This window comes from Scophthalmus maximus, chromosome 9 (genome assembly GCF_022379125.1).
Source record: "Scophthalmus maximus strain ysfricsl-2021 chromosome 9, ASM2237912v1, whole genome shotgun sequence".
In the NCBI taxonomy this organism is placed as follows: domain Eukaryota; kingdom Metazoa; phylum Chordata; class Actinopteri; order Pleuronectiformes; family Scophthalmidae; genus Scophthalmus; species Scophthalmus maximus.
Genome location: NC_061523.1, coordinates 12,615,773 through 12,635,000, shown reverse-complemented (window position 1 = coordinate 12,635,000; position 19,228 = coordinate 12,615,773). Strand labels below are relative to the sequence as shown.

The window sequence follows — 19,228 nt, the reverse complement described above, 5'->3', positions numbered from 1 at the left end:
ATGGGAGTGTATCAATGTAAAACGTCAACACAACTTCTACTGATTAGAGGTCGTGAGAACAGAACACATGTGCAGTATGAACAGCAGCGGGATATCAATAGTGGAAAAAGACTGAGTCAGGCACTAACAAAGCATCAGGAGAGGAATAATTTACAGCATGGAGTAAATATATAAAAACAGAAAGTGCATAATAAATTCCAAAACTTACATTTAGCCGTTCAAATAGTCAACAGGACTCTGATACTTAGCTTCACATTTAAAAGAAATACATCCCACATGCTTATGTGACTTAATGCTGAGTTAATATACTGCTCCTATGGAACGCACTCACTATTGGCTGAGAGAGGTAAAAGCAGCTGTCAATCATGATGTCCTCCAGCAGTTCTTGATCTGTGCAGAGACAAAGTGGGGAAAACAGGTTAAGGGGATTTCCATTACAAATGATGCATCTGAGTAATAATGATGTATATTAGTACCATATTTTATATCAGTGTCTAATTATCCCTCGAAACCAATCCCACTCTTTCATTTAGAGGTGTAGATAGAGTCACGATCAATTACTTAGTATCCATTAACTGCAAAAATATATGCTACGAAGGACAAATCCATATCTAATGATGAGAACGTGTCGAGAAAAAAAAAACATTAAGAGAGGCTCCTAGAGGCAACCCCGAATGACCGGGATTTAATTTGAAGAGATAATTCAATTAAATGGGGGGGGGGGGGGGTAATTTTCCGTGATGAAATGCTTATTTGGTGCTTAATTAGACTTAATCTGATTCTTTATTTGCTTCATTTCTCTCATTTACTGTGTCGGTGGTAAGTAGGTGAGTGAAATCCAGTAATCTGACTCATGAATTAATGACGTCTGAAATAATACCCAGGTTACATCTAAATAAGTGTGAAACCAAATGCAAAAGGCATGCATGTATTTCATACCAGACTATACTGAATGTGATGTAGAAACAGGATGAACAGTCTTATTTTACCCTTTTACATTACACAGTCACTGGACTTGATCATAAACCTAATACACTATTTAAAAAAAGGGTCAGTTGTGAGAAGTGATGCAGCTGCTGTCAGGGTAAAGAGGTGTTTTGTTCTGATCAGCGCAGTGTACTGTAGCTGTACACATGCAAATATTATTGCTTCTTGCCAATCCTGCAGCAATAGTTACTGTTGCCTTCCACCAAATCCGATCCCAGGCCGATGATCTGTGCTTAGCCAATCAGAGTCTTAGCAGATGAAAAGAGGGTGGTTACTTCCACCTGGAAGCTAAATCTGACCGTGTGCAGCATGGGACAGAAGGAGGCCCTTTAGAAAACCAGGGGGGAAATCAAATCACCACTGATTTTTGTTGACACCATTAGAGAAGTGGGTAACAGACAGCCTACTGTCAGGCTCTACAATTGAACTTTGTCTGACCTTCTTCATCAGTAGTCATAAAAAAGATAACCACTAACAAATGTGTGGTTTATTGTGTTTTCTAGCAACTGTCTCGCCGGCCAACAGGATGCAGTCTCTCTGAAATAAACACAAAAACACTAACAGCTCATCCGTTTCATTTCCATCTGTGAACAGTGGGATTTCCATTGCAATGTGAGGTCCAGGTTATCATGTTAGGATTAAAGAACAGCTGCTTCCAAAGCCACTCTGCAGGTACAGTGTTTGCTCATTACATACTGGAAATTGTTTGAATGCATCTCTTTATGTGACTGTAGAAGACAAAATAAAAGTTGGAAATAAGTTTTAACATTAGTATGAGTTTTCACCGTGCAGTGTGTGTGTGTGTGTGTGTGTGTGTGTGTGTGTGTGTGTGTGTGTGTGAGTGTGAGGTTGCCCTCTTGGTTATTTATTTTTCCTGGCAGACATAGCTACCTAAAAGCTGCAAAGAGGAGGTAAGCCCAGGACCGAACCATGGAAACCACAGACAATGCTGTTAACGTTAACCATTTCGCAAATTATGCCAAAATGTTTTCTGGGTCTCTATATCGTGAGAGAGGGCAACACAGACACACACACACACACACACACACACACACACACACACACATCTGCATCCAGGTGCATGCGAGTTACACAAATAAATGTTTGTACATAATCTTTAATTGCAGAAACAAAGGCAAATCCTCAGCAGGGCCTTCATTTATAGCCCTTGTAGGTCAATAAGGTTTCCAATAGTGGCCATTACTGCAGAGGGTCCTAAAGATAAGCCCTGAAGAGCCAACCACTCAGTGCACACAGTGCAGAACAGACCCCAGTGGGGGCCTTGATGGTTGGGTCTGTAGAGGTCACAGTCCTCCACATGCTATAAATCACACACAGCAGTTTGAGTAAAACACAGGGAAAAAATCTGCTGTAAATCACAGAAGACATCTTTACACCGCAGACACAGAGTCGGACAGATTTTCTCATATCAGCGCTCCTGATTTTTACAAGTCCACATGAATCAATCTACCAAGAAATGAGTTCTACGCCAGCAGGAGGCACTAGTTATCACAGGGACCTGTGTTGAGGCTGTGTGTTCTGTGGCTTCCGTCCAGGTATTAAACAATGGACAGTGACTGATGGTGGCTGTGGTCAAACAACGAAGCCTCGGTGAAAGAGCCAGAACTGAATGCAGGCTCCTCTTCTCTTCAGCCACGTCTTTGTCTCACAAGGTTTCACATCAGTGCACCACATTGCACATAAATCTCAGAGAGGACCAGCTAAAAGAAAAAGGTGAGTTACACAACCACCTTTGGACTAAATAGCAAAGCTACCTCTCAAACTTGCACAATTTCATATCTGCTTACTGGTGGTCAGCTGCTCTGACAGTGGTCAAGGACGAATAAAGAAATCCTCCCTTTCTCTGCCGCTCAATGTCTAGCATCACACAAAGCGGTCCAAAATACCATCCAGTCGCACACAGAGAATACAGCAGCCGCAGTCATTTTACAAGGGCGTCTGGCAGCCCAGTCGGACAGTACTGACAATGAGGCAGAAATACTCAGAGGAGCAGCCAGTGGAAAGAAAGAGGGAGGCAGGGAAGGAGGAGGGGAAGAGGACGGGGGGCTCTCGTGGCCAGCGACAAGGTCAACTACTTTCCACCAGTAAAATTCTCAACAAATTGAATTTACATAGCTCAACATCTGAACATACATCAAGCAGAGAGGGGAGCGAGAACACAGGATGAACACTTAAAAAGAAATGAAACCTTGCCAACATACTCGACATGGTCTCTAGGTCACTGATGGAGCAGAAAAGGATTTTTTTTTACAGAGATGGTAGAGGTCAAAGAAACAGCAAAGCCCTGGGGAGATAGAGAAAGAGACAGAATAAAGTTTAAGAGCAAAGAAGACCAGAAGGACTCGACTTCAGCCTCCTCTTTGTTTATGAAATGTCAAATCTACGCCACGGCAGACATCATAACCAACTCTCACTCCATATTTATTTTAGTGACTGACGAGCAAAGCAACAGACAAGTCTGTGTCCTCAGCCACCGATATGGAGCTTACCGGGTGACTTTTTTGTTTTGAGCAGATAAGAGTTATAATCACACGATCAATACCAGAGCTCATTGGCATTTTGCTCAGTGTGTTTTTTCGCTGCTGAGGCATTTCTTCTTCAGGTTTACAACTGACCTCAGCTCAATTTTGGATCAGTCATTGCAAGGCAGTGCACACACACACACACACACACACACACACACACACACACACACACACACACGCAAACATGTGTGGTGTGGTGTGTGTGTGTGTGTGTGTGTGTGTGTGTGGCTGCCAGCATGGGTGTATGTCACTTGCAAATCAATTTCTGCACCAAAAGTCACACTGCTCGTGGGAGGAGGAAGAGGAAAGATTAACATGGCTTCCAGGCTGTTCCATTTCATCTGCACCCAATTTCACCACACGGCGAGTGCAAGAGAAAATCTCACGTGAACAAAATACTGTATGTGTATGTGATCGAGGCAGATCAGCACATGCTGCTCCACCTGTGTTGATGTACTCAGATACTTTTGTACTGCAACACTACAAGCTGATTCAGCCTCAAATACACAACTACAAATTATTTAATCCATAACTTGTGCCGACCATGGACCGTATTAAACACAGTCAAATTAAAGAAACATTCATGTCTTTAAAGTCCTGCAAACGACACAATCGTGGCTTCTTGGCTCCCTGGCTCCTCCTTTACTTAAGAAACATTATCATCCTAATTCTACAAAGGAACTAATTCCAGAAATGTCGGACGTGGGGGATGAGGACTGTGAAGAAGAATTGTAATAACATCGCACTGAGGCAATGCAATATACTGACAAGAGGAATATTTGTCTTTGAAACAAGCTCTGAACGTAAGAAGGGGATTAAAGTTAACAAGTAATACAGTATGCCATAATTATTCTAAGCTCGAACAAGCCATTTTTCCCTTTAAGAAGAGCTCAAGCGCTTGTAAAAATTAATTTGTTTTCAAGGGCCAACAGTAAAAGCAAATTGCTCATCCTGTTTAGTGCATACCAGCATCCTTTTGTAGAGAGAAAATGGTGATAGATGAAAACAATGTCTTGGCAATAAGACATCTAAGTGTTCTCTTATTAACCTTAGCAATCTAGCTGATTTCATCTGGTGGTGTAAGTACTTTGACCTACAGCTGTAAAACTAATAAAGGTTTGAAGATCTGTGTAAATTGTGGGACATGTAGGCCCAGGGCTCATCCAAGTTCAGCGGATGGATAGTGAGAATGAACAAAATCATTCATGGCTACGAGGGTGTTCCTGCTACCTGACCTCTCCATCCACTAAGAACGTATTAAATCGATTTCAGCCAGCTTCCTGCACTGACAGTCGGCTCACCTCTCCTCCCTTATTGCCATGGTGATTACACACCCCTGTGACTTCGGCCACCCAGACCTCACCCTAGTCCCAGATAACAGATTATGGGCTAAATTGATTTGTAGCATCACACAGAATTCCCCCTGGTCATTCAAGCATTTTTTTTCCCTCTCTTTCGTTCTTCATGCCCTTCATCAATCACCCGTATCTATATCCAATTCTAGCTGTCAATTAGCTTCCACGGAGCTATTCGTTTTAATTTTAAAAGGCCGTTTGTATACCTGGCAACAAATACCTTACGTGTTTTACTCTGCAATTTAATGTACTTGAAATTGATCTAAATAGAGCTTGCTGAACACCCCTTTCTGATGTCCTCACTCCAAGGTCACCCAAAACACAGGTGTATGGAAAAGTGTGGATGTGAATACATGCAAGGTTGATGGGAAAAAAGGGAAGCAAGAAATAAGAGAGGAAAAAGTCACAAACTCAGCTCACAAGTCACTTACTAACTCACATTTGAGCGTATTGAAGGCCAGTTCAAAAGCAGCACGTCGCATCTCCTCATCTATGACTTCAGGTAGTGGGATTCCTCTCTCCTGGCCATAATTCACCAATCGGTGGGCAGCAGGCTTCTCCAGGTGGTTATTCTGGAAGACGGCTGATGCCACCAGGTAGACTCTGTCTGGGAAGCCCAGTTGACCTTGGCCGGTGGCCCGGAGCTCTGGATGATCGGCTGGAACGTCACAGCCGGCCGGGTCGTCCGGAGGAGTGTCGTCCTGGCTGCTTGCAATCTGGGAGGCAGCTTTTTTTGCCTTGCACACAGAAGAGCGACTGGAGCGCCCTCTAATATTTCGATTTTTCACCATCTTTTCAGCTGTGCCTTTTCTCTTTTTCACCCTAAAAAACACGGTGTACAATTTAAATTTTTTTTAGGACTTAAATGATGCACAAACCACTTGTACACAAGACAGACAGACAGACAGTGAGAGAAAAGTGTGATTTGGGGCATTGTAAATACAACTGACTTGCACTTGACTTTACCCATGCAAAACCGATTTAGTTTTTTAATGCAACTGACTTTAGGTGCTCCAGTCAGGCACATAAAGAACTAGTTGAATATTCTGTTTTGATGCAGGTGGGCTAAAGTGTCAGCGTCTTACCTTAAGAGAAGATCTGTGTCCTGCTTTCTCTCCCCAAAATGCTGTGCTCGCACCCGAGAGTTTCCATATCGGTGTCGGTGTGTGACGGGGGTTTGTTCGGCTCTGTTGACTCCACTCAAACAAATTCCCCGCGATAAATCTGGCTCCGTTACAAAGCGATGGGCGTCTCCACGGATGCTGGCCCCCGCCCCTCTTAAACCTTACTCTCCCTTATGGTGGATTTACACAACTGATTTTAGATCTTAGGTTGCATTCAGGGTTGCGCCTCCACTTTAAAACAAACTTTCTAAATGTCCGTCCACATTAACGGAACACTTCGGATTGGCGAGCCTCCCATCGCCATGGCAACTGCACGCCAACTATCAAGGTCCCGTTCTTCACGGATCAAGAGTCAGCCTGTGACTGTGTGCTGGTTTGTTAAAGTTGTACACAGTGTTATTACAAATGACAGCTATAAGAACATTGCTGATGGAAAGTAATTACATAATGCATTTATCATTTATATATGGATTATCGGGATTATATAATCTGAAATTCAGCAGCTTGCACGTGGCAGCTGGCTGAAGTGGGCAGTTTAAGATGATTATGTTTCTTTTGTATATGTAAAATCTACAGCTGCCAGTTGAAGGTGGTTCAGTTCAAAGAACAACATTGAAATGTTGTGGGTGAAGTGTGCAAAGTGCCTGATAACTGTGCCTGGCTCCTTCCACCAGTCAGTCAGTGGTGATTTCATTATATCATCATCACAGTGATTTTCCCTCTTGTGTGCGTGGATCAAAGTGGAGACAGATAACACTCCTCCAAGTGAAGTTTTCTACAGCACTTGGTGATTTCCCCAGCAGTCCTTCCCTCAGCTGGCTGAGCTGCTGGGCCCGTTCACATTACACGGTGCCCACTTTGTGCCGGTCTCCCGTGGTGATCACAGTCCTCTGTGGCCCCTGCAGCTCGCTGAGCACCAATGGAACACAAAGGCTTCCCTCACACACCAAATGTGAGATTCTCACTCAAGTCAGATGCATCGTGCCTCAGCATGACAATCACTGGAGAGGAGGATAGAAAAAAGAATTCCTATGTGCACATTTGATTTTTGCTCAATTGTATGCTGCCTCTAATTTGCCCTACTTCACTTTCTTTAAAGGATTTAATCGTGCAATTGCAGCAATGGAGACATATTGTCTCCTGCCAAATAATAACTCGGAGGTCAACTCAACAGCAAATAACATTTTGTGACTATATCGCTGAAGATGATAAAAAAGACGGGAATAACTTCCAACATTTTACTTCAGGCCTCTGTATCAACAGAATGTGGGGAATCAGCGCCCTCTACTGTAAGATGGAGATATTGTGGTGAACAATCTGGCAGAGACATGTTTTATTTATTGTCCTCTCTACCTACTGTATGGGGTCATTTTGAAAGCAGTACTCCTGGCTGCCACCTGAAACCAGCAATAGCACAACATTAGTATTGTGAACTTTAAGTTAAAAAGTAAGAAGGAAAAAAAAACAACACTTTAGCATATTCTCAACAAATCTTGTGAAAGGATCGCACTGCACCACAACAACGAGCCGCACCATTGCACTCAGTGACCTATTCCTTTAATGTAATCTTGGACAGTGTGATTTATTTGGAGTAGATCTAACACACACTCACACCGTCCTGCACCAAATGAGAATGGTCCGGCAATTTCACGACAGTTTGAGGAAGATTCGATAAAAACTACAGTGCCAAGCTGTTTCAATAAATATATTTGGTTAAATAAATAAATAAAATTTAAAAAAAACTAAGTAGGTATACATTTAAGATCAGATTTTAGTTACTGAGATTTCACTAAGAATGAATGAGTCTGGGGCACAGACAGGCAGGTTGTTTGTTTTGGTCTTTTTGCATGAACACATTCACAGCTAAATGTTTTCAAGTATGAAGAACAGCATCTTCAAGTGCGCTGATGATACACAATGTGAGCAGTATTTTAATATTATTGGCTCAGGGGTATTTCATGTACTTTATCTACAGTTAGTTTGATAAGTCTAAAAGAACACATCATGTTTCAAAATGTAACCTATGATTAATAAAAAGTCTGATATTTTGTGTGGTAGAAATTATAATTTGAGCAAAAATGGAAACACTGAAGTACAAGTGCTTCAAAACTGTGCAGTCCTTGGAGGAGTTTACTTTACACCTCCACTAACATTATTCAAGAGGTTTTATTTTCTTATTGTTGTTTATTCCTTCCAATTCCTCAACCCCCCCCCCCCCCCCCCCCCCCCCCCCCCCCCCCCCCCACACACACACACACATTCACTTTCCAAGTTCAAGGTATAGGGCTTTTCAGAGGAGGTGGGTGTCAGAGTGTGCACATTGTGTTACATAATTGATGCTCCATATTACCTTACATCCGCCTTGGGTGCGCTACAAACAAAGCTTGCTCATTAACTATTCACTGGATGACTTTTAACAGAAAAATGATTCTGTGGAGTGGGAGAGTGCAACGCCGGCATGCACGTCAACCCCAGGCGTCTGATTCTACAGTGGCGAATAAGCTAGACCCCCCTTTATTCAATGGTACGTAGATGATGAAGCACAGTAACATCAAGCAATGATTGATGGCGATGAGGTAATAAGCTATACTTTTACACCATGTATAGTTAAAAATATAGGCAGAATGGACGTTCCAACAACAATTCAGAAAACTGATAACAAAGATTTTTGAAAAATCATTTGTTGTGGCTCAGTTCTGCATATATTCTTTCGACTGTAGGTTCTTGGCTTTCCCTGCATATTTGTTATAGTCTGGCACATTTTGCTTTGTTTTCAATGAAGAGTAAAAGTGAAACATTTTAATGTCTTGTTAATATTAAGGAATTCAGCCTGTGCTGTATGTACCTGGGAAAAACACTGAATGCAAGCATATGATGTTTATTTTGGTATTATTATAATCTATACTGTCACTTTTAACAAACATGATTACAACATAAAACATTTTTATTTAAAAAATAAGAATATAGTTGCTCTACCTTTTCTTTAACCGATTATAAAGTGAGTATCCATATAGTGTCACTGCTTGGTCACGGGGCCTTGCCAATGATGAGGATGCTCATGAGGAAAACCATGATGAAGAAGATCCACATGAAGAATCTGTCCATCACCTTGGCAATCTTCTTCCATTCGGCCCCCTTGGCGCATGTGACCCTCTGCTCTCGGAAACAGTTGGCGATGTATTCAACATTGCGCACCAGCTTAGTGTCCACACCAGGGATGCCACTGCCGTGGCTGCAGAACACACAAGGGCCAAAGGTCACCGTGGGTCCTTGAGGCAGAGGCTTTTTGTCCTCAGGGCAGCAGGGCACCTTCTGGTCATCTTGACAGCAGTCACCTGTGGGGATTTTACCGTTGGAGCCTTCGTACTTCCCAGGTGCAGCGGTTGAGAGGTGGCTCCTCTCTTCTCTGGTGATGTGGTGCTGGGCTTTCACTCTGGGGTGGTGCTGTGGTTTGGGGGTCTGGGGCCTGGGGTATTTCTGATTCTGTCGGTCCTCTGGGCTACCGTGGCTCCCTGTCTTTCCATTCGCGTGAACGTGAGAGCTGGGGTGCTGGTGACGGAGGTCATCCTGGGGGCAGTGAGAAGACGAAGAGGAGGGAGCAGAGGCGGAGGCACAGTTCTCACCTACCTCATAAACCATGAAAATCTTGGACATGTAGTCAATGATAAGGACTTTTGCCCAGTGGGGGACTGGTTTGGCCTCGGCACCGCAGAAGTGTATGTTCATGATGAAGATGGTGAGAGCTGTGGAGGCCGTGACCATGGTCATAGTGGCAATATAGTACTTCCCTGTGTGAGACAGAGGCAGAACAGAGACAGGAGATAGGTTTTCTGTTACAATCTTTTGTCAACATTTGTCTTGTGTTGCCTGTGGAACTCTTTCACTAAATTTGACTTTAATCACCATCTTAATAGAGCGTGCTGGCATCCTAACATTTACTGATTAAAACCACACACAAATATACAACTAAGGCTCATGGGTATGAAGAGTATTTGGATGTAAATTAAAAACTTTACCTGATAACGGTGCTGCTTTTAGATGTTCCACAAGCAGAACAAAAACATTTGGTGATGCAGACTGTCTGGCATTTATGAAGTGTTTAAGATTTTATGGTTTTATTATTTACATTTACTTTCTATCATTATTAATATCATTCTTATTCTGTTATTCTTTTCTTTTCCATTTGTTTATTTTAGTGTTGAAGAAAAATCTTGACAATGCCTTAAAAAAAACAAAAAAAATTCTTACCTATGAGCGGCACACTCTCTGATGGAGGCATGCTCTCAGCCACCATTAGCTGAAACACAGTGAGAGCCAGAAGAACCGTCACTCCGAGGGAAACCTTCTCCCCAGAGTCTGCCGGCAGGTAGAACCCCAGAGGAGCCAAGAAGGAGATGAGGAAGCAGGGGAGGAGGAGGTTGAAGATGTAGAAGGAGGAGCGGCGCTGCAGGAGCACGGTGTATGTGATGTCCGGATATGGGTCAGAGCAACAGCCGTACATGATGACATTCTTGGTGGCCGGCATTCCATGGCACTTCCATTCCACGTTTTCCACAAAGTCTGATAGGTCGCCGCTGTCCATGCCCATAATGATGTCTACCTGGAATTTGCATAAGGGCTGAGTAGGTGTAAAGGAGGCAAACAACCAGCTCAAACCCATTGACATTTTCCAAGAAAGCAGAAATTCAGCAAATGCATACAATGCTCTATACAGGCGAGAGAATATGTGCCTGTATCTTTTTTTGAACTAGCCAGCCTCAGTTACCCAAAGATCTATCACAGAGGTCACAACCCAGGCCTGAGTGAGCCTTGTGGATCATCACCCTGAGTGTGTTTCTTCATACCTGGTTGCCATTGTAGGTCCAGGATCCAAAAGTGAGTTTGCATTCCTGGCTATCAAAGGGGAAGTAGGAGACGTCCACCACGCAGGAGCTCTTGGTGATGGCAGGAGCGTCCCAGGTTATCTCTCCATTGTAGCGCAGTCTCACGTTGGTGTCCATCGGCCCTGAGAAGTCGTCGTCAGCTCTGGAGGAGGAGAGGAAGCCGAGACACGCTAACAAAAGCTCTCGTCATGTGCGTCATTTATTGAGCTGCAGTATTGTCTTCAGTTGCAGTAGGCAGCCTGGAGTTTGTTAGTTCAAATCCCAAATAGATTTTTGTGGTTTATTTGTTTGTGTGAAATTATTTTATATAGTTATTTCTATATAAGACACACAAGTACAATAGAATACAAACCAATATAATGGTCCTGAAATGAAAAATAATTTCTGAAGGAATCATCCAGTCACTGTGGTGTTGGTTTCGCACTTCCATGATACACTACAAATTTTAAAATTATACATTTTTAACAGAACCGATTTTTGTTAAGGCTATTGCTTTAGACATTATACTGTAAATATCCATAATAAACTGGCAACTCAGTGCAATTCAGTAGAGGTCAACATACATTTAATTCCGATTTCTGAGGTTTCAACTTTTTTTAACCCTTTACGTTGTATTATTTGTATTGTTTGCATAATAAAAGTATAATTATAATCTTAAAATAAGTGGGATTATCAGTGAAGCAAAAAAGTGGTGACATCCCAATGGTTAATTTGTATATGTGCATAATCCTGCTATACTGGAATTTGTCTTTTAATCTGATAATGCAATATCAATATCAGTATGTTTTAACCTATTAAAAAGTACAATAAGGTTTTGGCAAGAATGAAACATAGCCTGTGCATGTGTGTGTGCGTGTGTGACGTACGGGCGTACTTGTTATAAAGGACGAGGTCAGGCCTCCACACCAGGCTGCTGGGAATGTGGATGACTTCCAGTCCGTCATAGTCCTCTTTATTCCATTTTAGGTAGGCATCATGCCACGTCTGCCTAATCCACAGGTAGGCGATCAGCACCTGGTTCCTCTCATCCTTCACACACACACAATTGATGTCGATGTCAGAGTCACAATGGCAAAAATGAGAAAATGCATTCACAAATGCACTCACACAAACACAATCAAAAAGAAGCTTACAGAGAGATACTCTTGGTCCACTTCTCATTTCACTATTGCTCATTAACTCTCTATGAGCATTACGTGGACAGATACACCTCAGACCTCAGCAGCTGAAACCCGGACCTGTCAGATGGATGAGCAGAGCGACTGCGGGATGAGGGTGATTGGCAGAGGAGGTTTTGGTAACGCTGCCAGAGCTTCACTGAAGCACCGAACCGAAGAGAGCATAACCGCTTTAGGTAATAGGACACCCCAACACACACACACACACACACACACACACTGACACACATACATTTCTTGAATGGGCCTCGCTCCTGTCATCTCAAACATGACAGACCGACAGCAACAGACAACCTGGTACGACGCAGAGATTATAGATTCAGTAGGAAAGCTGGTTTTGTTCCTTTGTCCACACCATCCACTCTGCTGCTGACACAGCATTGAACCTGATCGGAAACCTGAGCCAGCTGAGTAACAGTAGGCCTGACCAGTACAGTAGGAGGTCTGATATGCATACACTTTACATTCAGCACCTACAAATCCATCCTTTAGTGACTGCTGTCTTTGCAATGATGAAAATCCTGTTTAATTTAATCCAAAAACAACATTTCATCATCTTTGTTTAACTGGGTTCACTTATACTCCACAGTTCTATGCATTTACTCGTCTCCACCATATTAATCATGAACAAAATAATCACAAAAACAGCTTTAATAACGACTTTGCGCGCATGATGGATTAATCTGAACTAGAATACTGGAAAGACAGTTGTGGATTGTCCTGAGGTCTAGTTTGCAGAAAAAAGGTTTTGTTTTGCTGATTGATATCTTATTAAAATATACAGTATACAAAATTAACACTTTTGGGTTTAGGGTTGAGGATCTTGCGGATGAGCTAGCACTCACCATGTCTTTGATCTGAGAGAGTGTGATCTGCAAGGTGACGTTGAGGACTTGGTCCGTGTCGTCCACAGGCCGCAGAGCGCTGGAATAATTCTCCATCAAATCGTTAAGGAGCTTGTGGGCAAAGTGACCCTGAGCTGAGTGAACCACTGCAGGGAGAGAGAGCATCAGACATGTTTAGCTTCATGACAAACAAAACCACATTTACCATTACGTCTTGGATCATTTTGTCTAACAATGTCACATACATGAAGGCCATGAGCTCAAATGATGTGAACTGTATTTTCATGTACAGTGCTCTTATTGTGAATCTCTCAATCTATAAAAAATATTACTTAATTTAAATTTATATTTTTACTTGTTTTATAAAAGCTATACTTTTCATAACTGTTATATAATAACGTAGAAATATATTTTATTTGTAATGTATTGTAGGAATCATTTTGTTTTAGTTGGACAATTTTAAATGCTACGAAGAACTGACGAAAAGGTGACTGATATTCTGATATTCTGCATATTGAGATAGTTTGCATATTTTCAATACTTTTAACATAATAAAGTTTGAATTTGTTTTCTTGTATTTTTGACCAATGAGAAGCATTTGTTTAAGTTTAAAACACCACAATCTTTTGAAATGCTTAACAACAGAACATTTTCTGCAAGCAAGACCTTGAATCTGACTCACCTTCGGGAAGCAGCATCGCCAGCCAGATTATTGGGATCATCCTGAGGAATATATGAATGCCTCCAGGAAGAAACAAAACAGTGACTGGGACCACAAATCCAACGATCCTGGATCTTATTCCCTAATAGACCTACATGATGCCCGTTCAACCCCAGTTGAACTCAGTTGCAGATAGCGGGGCACCGTTTCATGTGGACGTCAACGTGGTCAGGCCAGCTCCTGCTTCTTGGCAGGGGAGGAAGCATGTCTGCCGACTGAGACGGGGAATAAAACCCCGGCTATCATATAGCAGCAGCAGACTGAGAGTAACAGGATGCCCACTAATCACCACCTCACCACACACTGGGCTATTCACCCGTCAGTCAAACGCCTGCTGCCAGGTGGGCTGCTAGTCTGCTCTTACAACAACATACTGCCAACGCTCAGAGGGTGTGGAGGAAAATTACTGACTTTATTACTCCCGCAATAGTAATAGTAAGTAATCTGCACAACCTCTAACGCTTGCACAATTTCTCCTGCACAGCCTGTACAGCTATAACTCTGACCAGTGACAGATTGCATATTTTTCCATGCTGCACACAGTTTTATACATTTCATTTCTATTGTATAGATTTCCGTTACTGCTCTTCTCCTTGTACGTATGGTGCTGGCGTTTTAAATAGTTTTGTTATGCACCAAAACATCCAAGCAAATTCCTTGTATGTGCAAACCTACTTGGCCATAAACAAGATTTTGATTCTACTGTAACTCTGGAGTTCAACTGGAACCAACTTGAGGCACTTGCTGCCCGTTGTCTTGTCTACACTTAAAGTTGCAAATAAAAAGCTGAATCTCAATTTACAGTGGGAATTTGAGGATCATCTGTTTTCCCGCACTATATCTATGAATCAAAGAAAATAAAGGTCAGTCAGAGTTAGGCAACAGCAATGAATTGTAAAGGGCTTCGAAATATCTGGAGCTTTGGAATTTGAGTATTGATCAGAGAAAATGAACTACTTAACTGTAACTAAAACATTATCAGAAGATTATTATTTCAGGATTGAATATGTTTGGGTTTAGTCACAGTGACCTTGGCTGAGTAAAAGGCTACTAGTAATAAAAATGCTAAGGGCTAGGGTTTTTTATAGGTAACCAATTAAAAAAGACCAGACATCTCACACAACAACACAAGAACAATTTGCCTTTAAACTCAATTGAAACCTCCTCAGAATGGTCCCTTTCTTCCTCTTGCAGAAATATGGGGATCATACAGTGCGTGGGAGCGAAACTTCAAAAAAGAACCAGCTGCACATTAGGAAAAAAATTATGTTTAAGAGGAGTACAGAGGACACTACACTGAAATTGCTTTACACTGGGAACATAAGCCCTGAAATAAAGCTAAGCCACTCCTTAGTTTTTATGTGCCCAGGCATAAACATTAATTTATTATGGCATGGCAAGAACAAACTGTGGCCAAGGAGGTGCGCTGTGGAGACACCAGTCCTATGGAAGATTCAACACTGTAATAATGCAACAAGTTAATTTATTTTGAGTGCATTTTAATAGCACAGTGATTATCTCAGGGCCACTACATGGAGCCAGGCAACATGCTCTTCTCCCCCCCCCCCCCCCCGTCTCATATATTCAGCTCTCTGTGGTACAGTCCTCTGCTCCGGGATGCTTGGAGGAGCTCCAGCTAGCAGCTACACGAGAGATATGTGCCAACATCCAATGAAAGGATACAAAATGAGTTTGTCATGAAGGATGCCTGGTAAACCTGAGGCTGGATTAGTTTTGGAGCAAGTGCGGTGCCTGTACACTTACAGATGTACACGTCACACTGCTGTTGATTAACAGACGCATCAAGTGACAGCCTCTCTCCTCTGATGTGCAAGTGTGCAATGCCGAAATCTAACATTCAGATTACTGCCAGGGCTTCCTGGAGAGATTCAGCATAACACGACGTGCCACCGAGCAGGCCATCTGTCACTGTGCTCATCCTCAATTTCCCTCATCGTACGTAAGGTTATCCGGACACAATAAAAAAAAAAGTGGCCGCAGGTTCTATACGCACACAAAATAAAAAAAAAGCCGTGCAACACAATTGCAAAAGTGCAAAGTACTTTTGTATAGACAGGCAAACTCCAATATGCATAATCCAGTCTCGAGTTCTTCTGCACCCGCATTCTTCATCTAAATTGGCTTCCTTGCTCCATTTTCACTTGCAACGTAATTCCCTGCAGGATCAATTTCTGTTGGTCATGTAAATTTAGCGCCTCACGCTGCTTTTTATTCAAATGTATGCACAGTTAAACAAGCTCATAAACACATGCTGGATCCAAGACCACAGCACACACAAACAGATCCTCTATACATCATCATGGGACTGAAATTAAACTGAGACTGACCATCAAACGCTGACAGTACTGAAGGGTTATTGCCAGTTGGTTTTTAAATGTTGCTTAGATTTGTTTCATGTGTTTTGGGAGGAGAGGAATTACTGCAGCTGGCAACTATCACACAATAGTGTCTTTGAGAGGCAACACACAGAGGACAGTGTGGATTTAATTTACACAGACTTTAATATCTTTATTTACAGATGAATCATTTTGACATATTTATCTGTTGCTGTAGTTTAGATGATGCACTATTTTTCAAACTCATTTGGAACATTTCCATCCAGACTTGTGACGGGTTGTGGTACTGCTGAACATTACATTAGTTTTTTCTCAGTTTAAAAACAAGAATCCAAATGTATTCCTGTGGGAGACCAAAACCAAATAATTCCTTTTTAAAAAAGAAATTTGGAGAAACGGACAGGTGAAGTAAGCCATGAGGAGAGCAGGTGTGGAGGTGGAAACTGGGTTTCCCTGTGGGAGCTTTGGGTTCATCGGACAGTGAAGTCCGGAAAATCGTGGCATGGAAATGACTATGTCTACACCTCAGTACCGCTTAATGGAATGTTTTCCTATTATGTGTCTGAGTAGCTTCATATTTACCATGATTTCATTTGAATGTCCAAATTTCAAGTGAAGATTTTATACACTGGTGCCCTCAAAACTTTCAATGATGGTACAATTCATAAAATTCAGAAGTGGGTCCCAAATTTTAATTTACAACTCACTTTAGAGAGGGTAGGGATGTTGGACAGGTACCAGTTTAAACGTCTAGGACTGAGCTTAACCCCCGTTTATAAAGCAAGACCAAAGTGTGTAAAAATCAGGACCAGGTCCACAAGAACCTCCCTGAATGGCTTGACTCTCTCCTACAAATGTCTTCACAAAATTAAAATAAATGCACTGCATAGGCAAAGATAAGCTGCTGATTGACGCTTCTCGGACACAGCCAGAAGAGCTGGAGGACTGACGGGCAAGGGGCGGGGTCTTAAGTCTGACATTTGTTTCAAAGGTGGTGAGATGTGGTTGGGCTTTTGATTGTAGCACTGAGTGTAATATTGGATGAACTTTAAGAAACCAGAGATAAGAGCTCACAGAGCGACTGACTGGAGTGTGGTGCAGCAGAGGCGACGAGCAGGGGGGAGAGATGCCACACAGAGGGGAGACAGGCGGAGGGGTCGGAGAGGAGGGGGGAGTGTGGAGGTGAGGAGTCCACGCCTTCAGAGAGCTGGAATTTGGAGGAAGAGAGAGAGACGGTGTGTGTGTGGGTGTGTGTGTGTGTGTGTGAGAGAGTTGGGGAGATAGGGATCAAGAGGAAGATGAAGCAGGGTGTCAAGATTCAGTTGCTGAGCAGAAGCTCTGTCGCCGTCTCCACATCCCAGGATTTCGACGACAATGCCACTATTACTGCATTCTAGGGAGAAAAACAAAAGTCAGTAAGAACCACAATTTCATTCGTTAGCAGAACTCAGTGGTGCAAAAAAAAAAGTTAGGAGATACTTACTTTTTCAAAGCCCATGGCACAGAGTTTGTCTATTTTGCGTGTGTACTCCGGACTGGAGACGGGAGCTCCTGCATAGACATGAGACCAGAGCCTCGCTGTCTGTTTGAACATCTCTGGGTTCTGCTTGTACTGGGAACAAAACAACAGCAAGTTTGTGGGTTCAGCATACCACAGTGAACAACTAAAACTTTCCACTTTCCGACGTAGTTGTGATGAAGTTCTAGAGTTTTGTTTTCACTTTTCACATAAGATAAGATCAGATATTTCTTTGATCGTCCCACAAATGGGAAATTTGGGTGTTAACAGCAGCAAAGTAGATGGCAGAAAAAAGAGATCTAAGTCAATAGAAAAATACAATACAAGAAGCAGTAAGATATGTTCACAAGTGATAAGAGATGAGAGAATAAGTTTTTTATGTAAAATAGTTTTTTAAAAAGTAATTACCACAGCCTAAATATAATATATTATAAATACTATATATAAGAGAACGTTCACATGTTCTGTTGAATGCAGCGATACAACAATCAATAAATCAATTAGTCAACAAGGGTAAATTATTGCCAACAATGTTGAGATGATCCGTTTTTTTTATACCACACGTCATCTTGGACTCACAGGCATTTTACTTCAATAGGTTGGCTTTTTTTGAAAACCAATAACTGACCAGTTCATAGAGGAATTGGATTAATTAAGAATTAAAATACTCGTTAGCTGCAGCTCTTATCACTTTGATTCAAAGTCCTAAAACAACGTGCAAGTATAAGTGGGTGGAATGATTTGCTTTGAATATCCCGCTGTATAAAGATGACTGCGAGCAGAAGAGTGGTGCAATTATGGTCCATCTATACTATTGTCTATATGTGGCTCAACAACATATTGCCAATAAAATAATTCTCTGCCAGATGCAGTCATTTCAGCCCTGCGCTGGCCAGCTTTATGCTTCCACGCTGCATCTGCATACTTGAAATGTAATGTAGGTGTAGATTTCCCACTATCATTAACTATTAGCTCTTAAACTACATACATAAAACAAATGATTTACAGCTTCATATTAAGTTATGGACACAATACACTTTACCTCAAAGACTAATTTTATAATACAGTAATAGTAAAAACTTGCCAAATATTATTATGTCAAACGTGCATGCATTATTTTCAGTGCAGTTATAAGAGAAATTAAGGTGCAACATCTTCTAAACAACCTTTGGTTTCTACTCCACATCTGACCAACTGTCTAACATTCAGTAATTTCAACTGTGTAAAAAAACTGTGAAATCACTTTATAGCAACAAAACAAAAATAGATCCTGTACAATGCTAAAACTTATCTAAGCTAATTTAATTTCTTTGTGTATGTTTCATTGGGACATGGGTTGGTAAGTGATGCAGGATTAGTGATTGTATCTGCGTGTAGTGGTCAGTTGGAAAATATTTTCAGTAAGAAAATTAGATGATGGTGACCAACAGGTCACTGGCTACAAATGATATTTCACAATAGTTTCAAATTTTGCCTTGATCACACAATGATCACTGATATTCCCCTCGCCGACAAATTTTGGCACTTGCTGACAAAAGCCAAAGATCAGAGGCAAATCAGAGCTTCGGTCTGAAGTTGCCAATAGCAATTTGTGAACACTAAAAAGACGCAATTTGAGAGGCTCTACTCAAACTACATATCTTGCAGGTTAAATATCCAGACAAATCGGTGACAACTACAGCCAATCAGAGTGCAGGAAGGGGTGAGATCAAA

The 19,228-nt window shown here is 41.9% G+C and overlaps 4 protein-coding genes across 4 annotated transcripts in view; all 4 read right to left on the bottom strand.

Moving 5' to 3' along the window:
* Positions 1–7,049, bottom strand: part of LOC118319536 (putative methyltransferase NSUN7) — a 20,797-nt gene extending 13,748 nt beyond the window's left edge. Inside the window, exons 1-3 of the mRNA XM_035650005.2 lie at positions 5,974–7,049; positions 5,328–5,710; positions 332–390 (exon numbers count right to left, since the gene is read on the bottom strand). Coding sequence (XP_035505898.1) covers positions 332–390; positions 5,328–5,679 — 411 coding nt within the window. The 5' untranslated portion in view covers positions 5,680–5,710; positions 5,974–7,049. The remainder of the gene's footprint in view (positions 1–331; positions 391–5,327; positions 5,711–5,973) is intronic.
* ube2ka (ubiquitin-conjugating enzyme E2Ka (UBC1 homolog, yeast)) overlaps positions 1–19,228 on the bottom strand; it is a 24,864-nt gene that overhangs the window by 2,653 nt on the left and 2,983 nt on the right. Inside the window, exons 6-7 of the mRNA XM_035650014.2 lie at positions 17,480–17,608; positions 17,244–17,389 (exon numbers count right to left, since the gene is read on the bottom strand). Of these exons, the coding sequence (XP_035505907.1) occupies positions 17,315–17,389; positions 17,480–17,608 (204 nt within the window). The 3' untranslated portion in view covers positions 17,244–17,314. The remainder of the gene's footprint in view (positions 1–17,243; positions 17,390–17,479; positions 17,609–19,228) is intronic.
* Positions 8,272–15,190, bottom strand: LOC118319538 (neuronal acetylcholine receptor subunit alpha-9-II). Its single transcript, XM_035650009.2, has 6 exons — positions 13,601–15,190; positions 12,919–13,064; positions 11,770–11,924; positions 10,857–11,037; positions 10,261–10,612; positions 8,272–9,800 (listed from the first exon to the last, which is right to left on the bottom strand). Exons 1-6 carry the CDS (start codon positions 13,638–13,640, stop codon positions 9,040–9,042), a joined length of 1,635 nt encoding a protein of 544 aa, XP_035505902.1. The 5' UTR covers positions 13,641–15,190; the 3' UTR covers positions 8,272–9,039.
* Positions 16,143–19,228, bottom strand: part of ints10 (integrator complex subunit 10) — a 25,032-nt gene continuing 21,946 nt past the window's right edge. The window contains exon 13 of the mRNA XM_047334413.1: positions 16,143–17,262. Coding sequence (XP_047190369.1) covers positions 17,045–17,262 — 218 coding nt within the window. The 3' untranslated portion in view covers positions 16,143–17,044. The remainder of the gene's footprint in view (positions 17,263–19,228) is intronic.

Excerpts from the sequence above, each read along its gene's own strand:
- LOC118319538 (XM_035650009.2), bottom strand. The coding sequence starts at position 13,640 with ATGATCCCAATAATCTGGCTGGCGATGCTGCTTCCCGAAG. Across the intron at positions 11,925-12,918 it reads TCTCTCAGATCAAAGACATG|GATGAGAGGAACCAGGTGCT; the intron begins GTGAGTGCTAGC and ends GTGTGTGTGAAG. Across the intron at positions 10,613-10,856 it reads GGACCTACAATGGCAACCAG|GTAGACATCATTATGGGCAT; the intron begins GTATGAAGAAAC and ends TGCAAATTCCAG.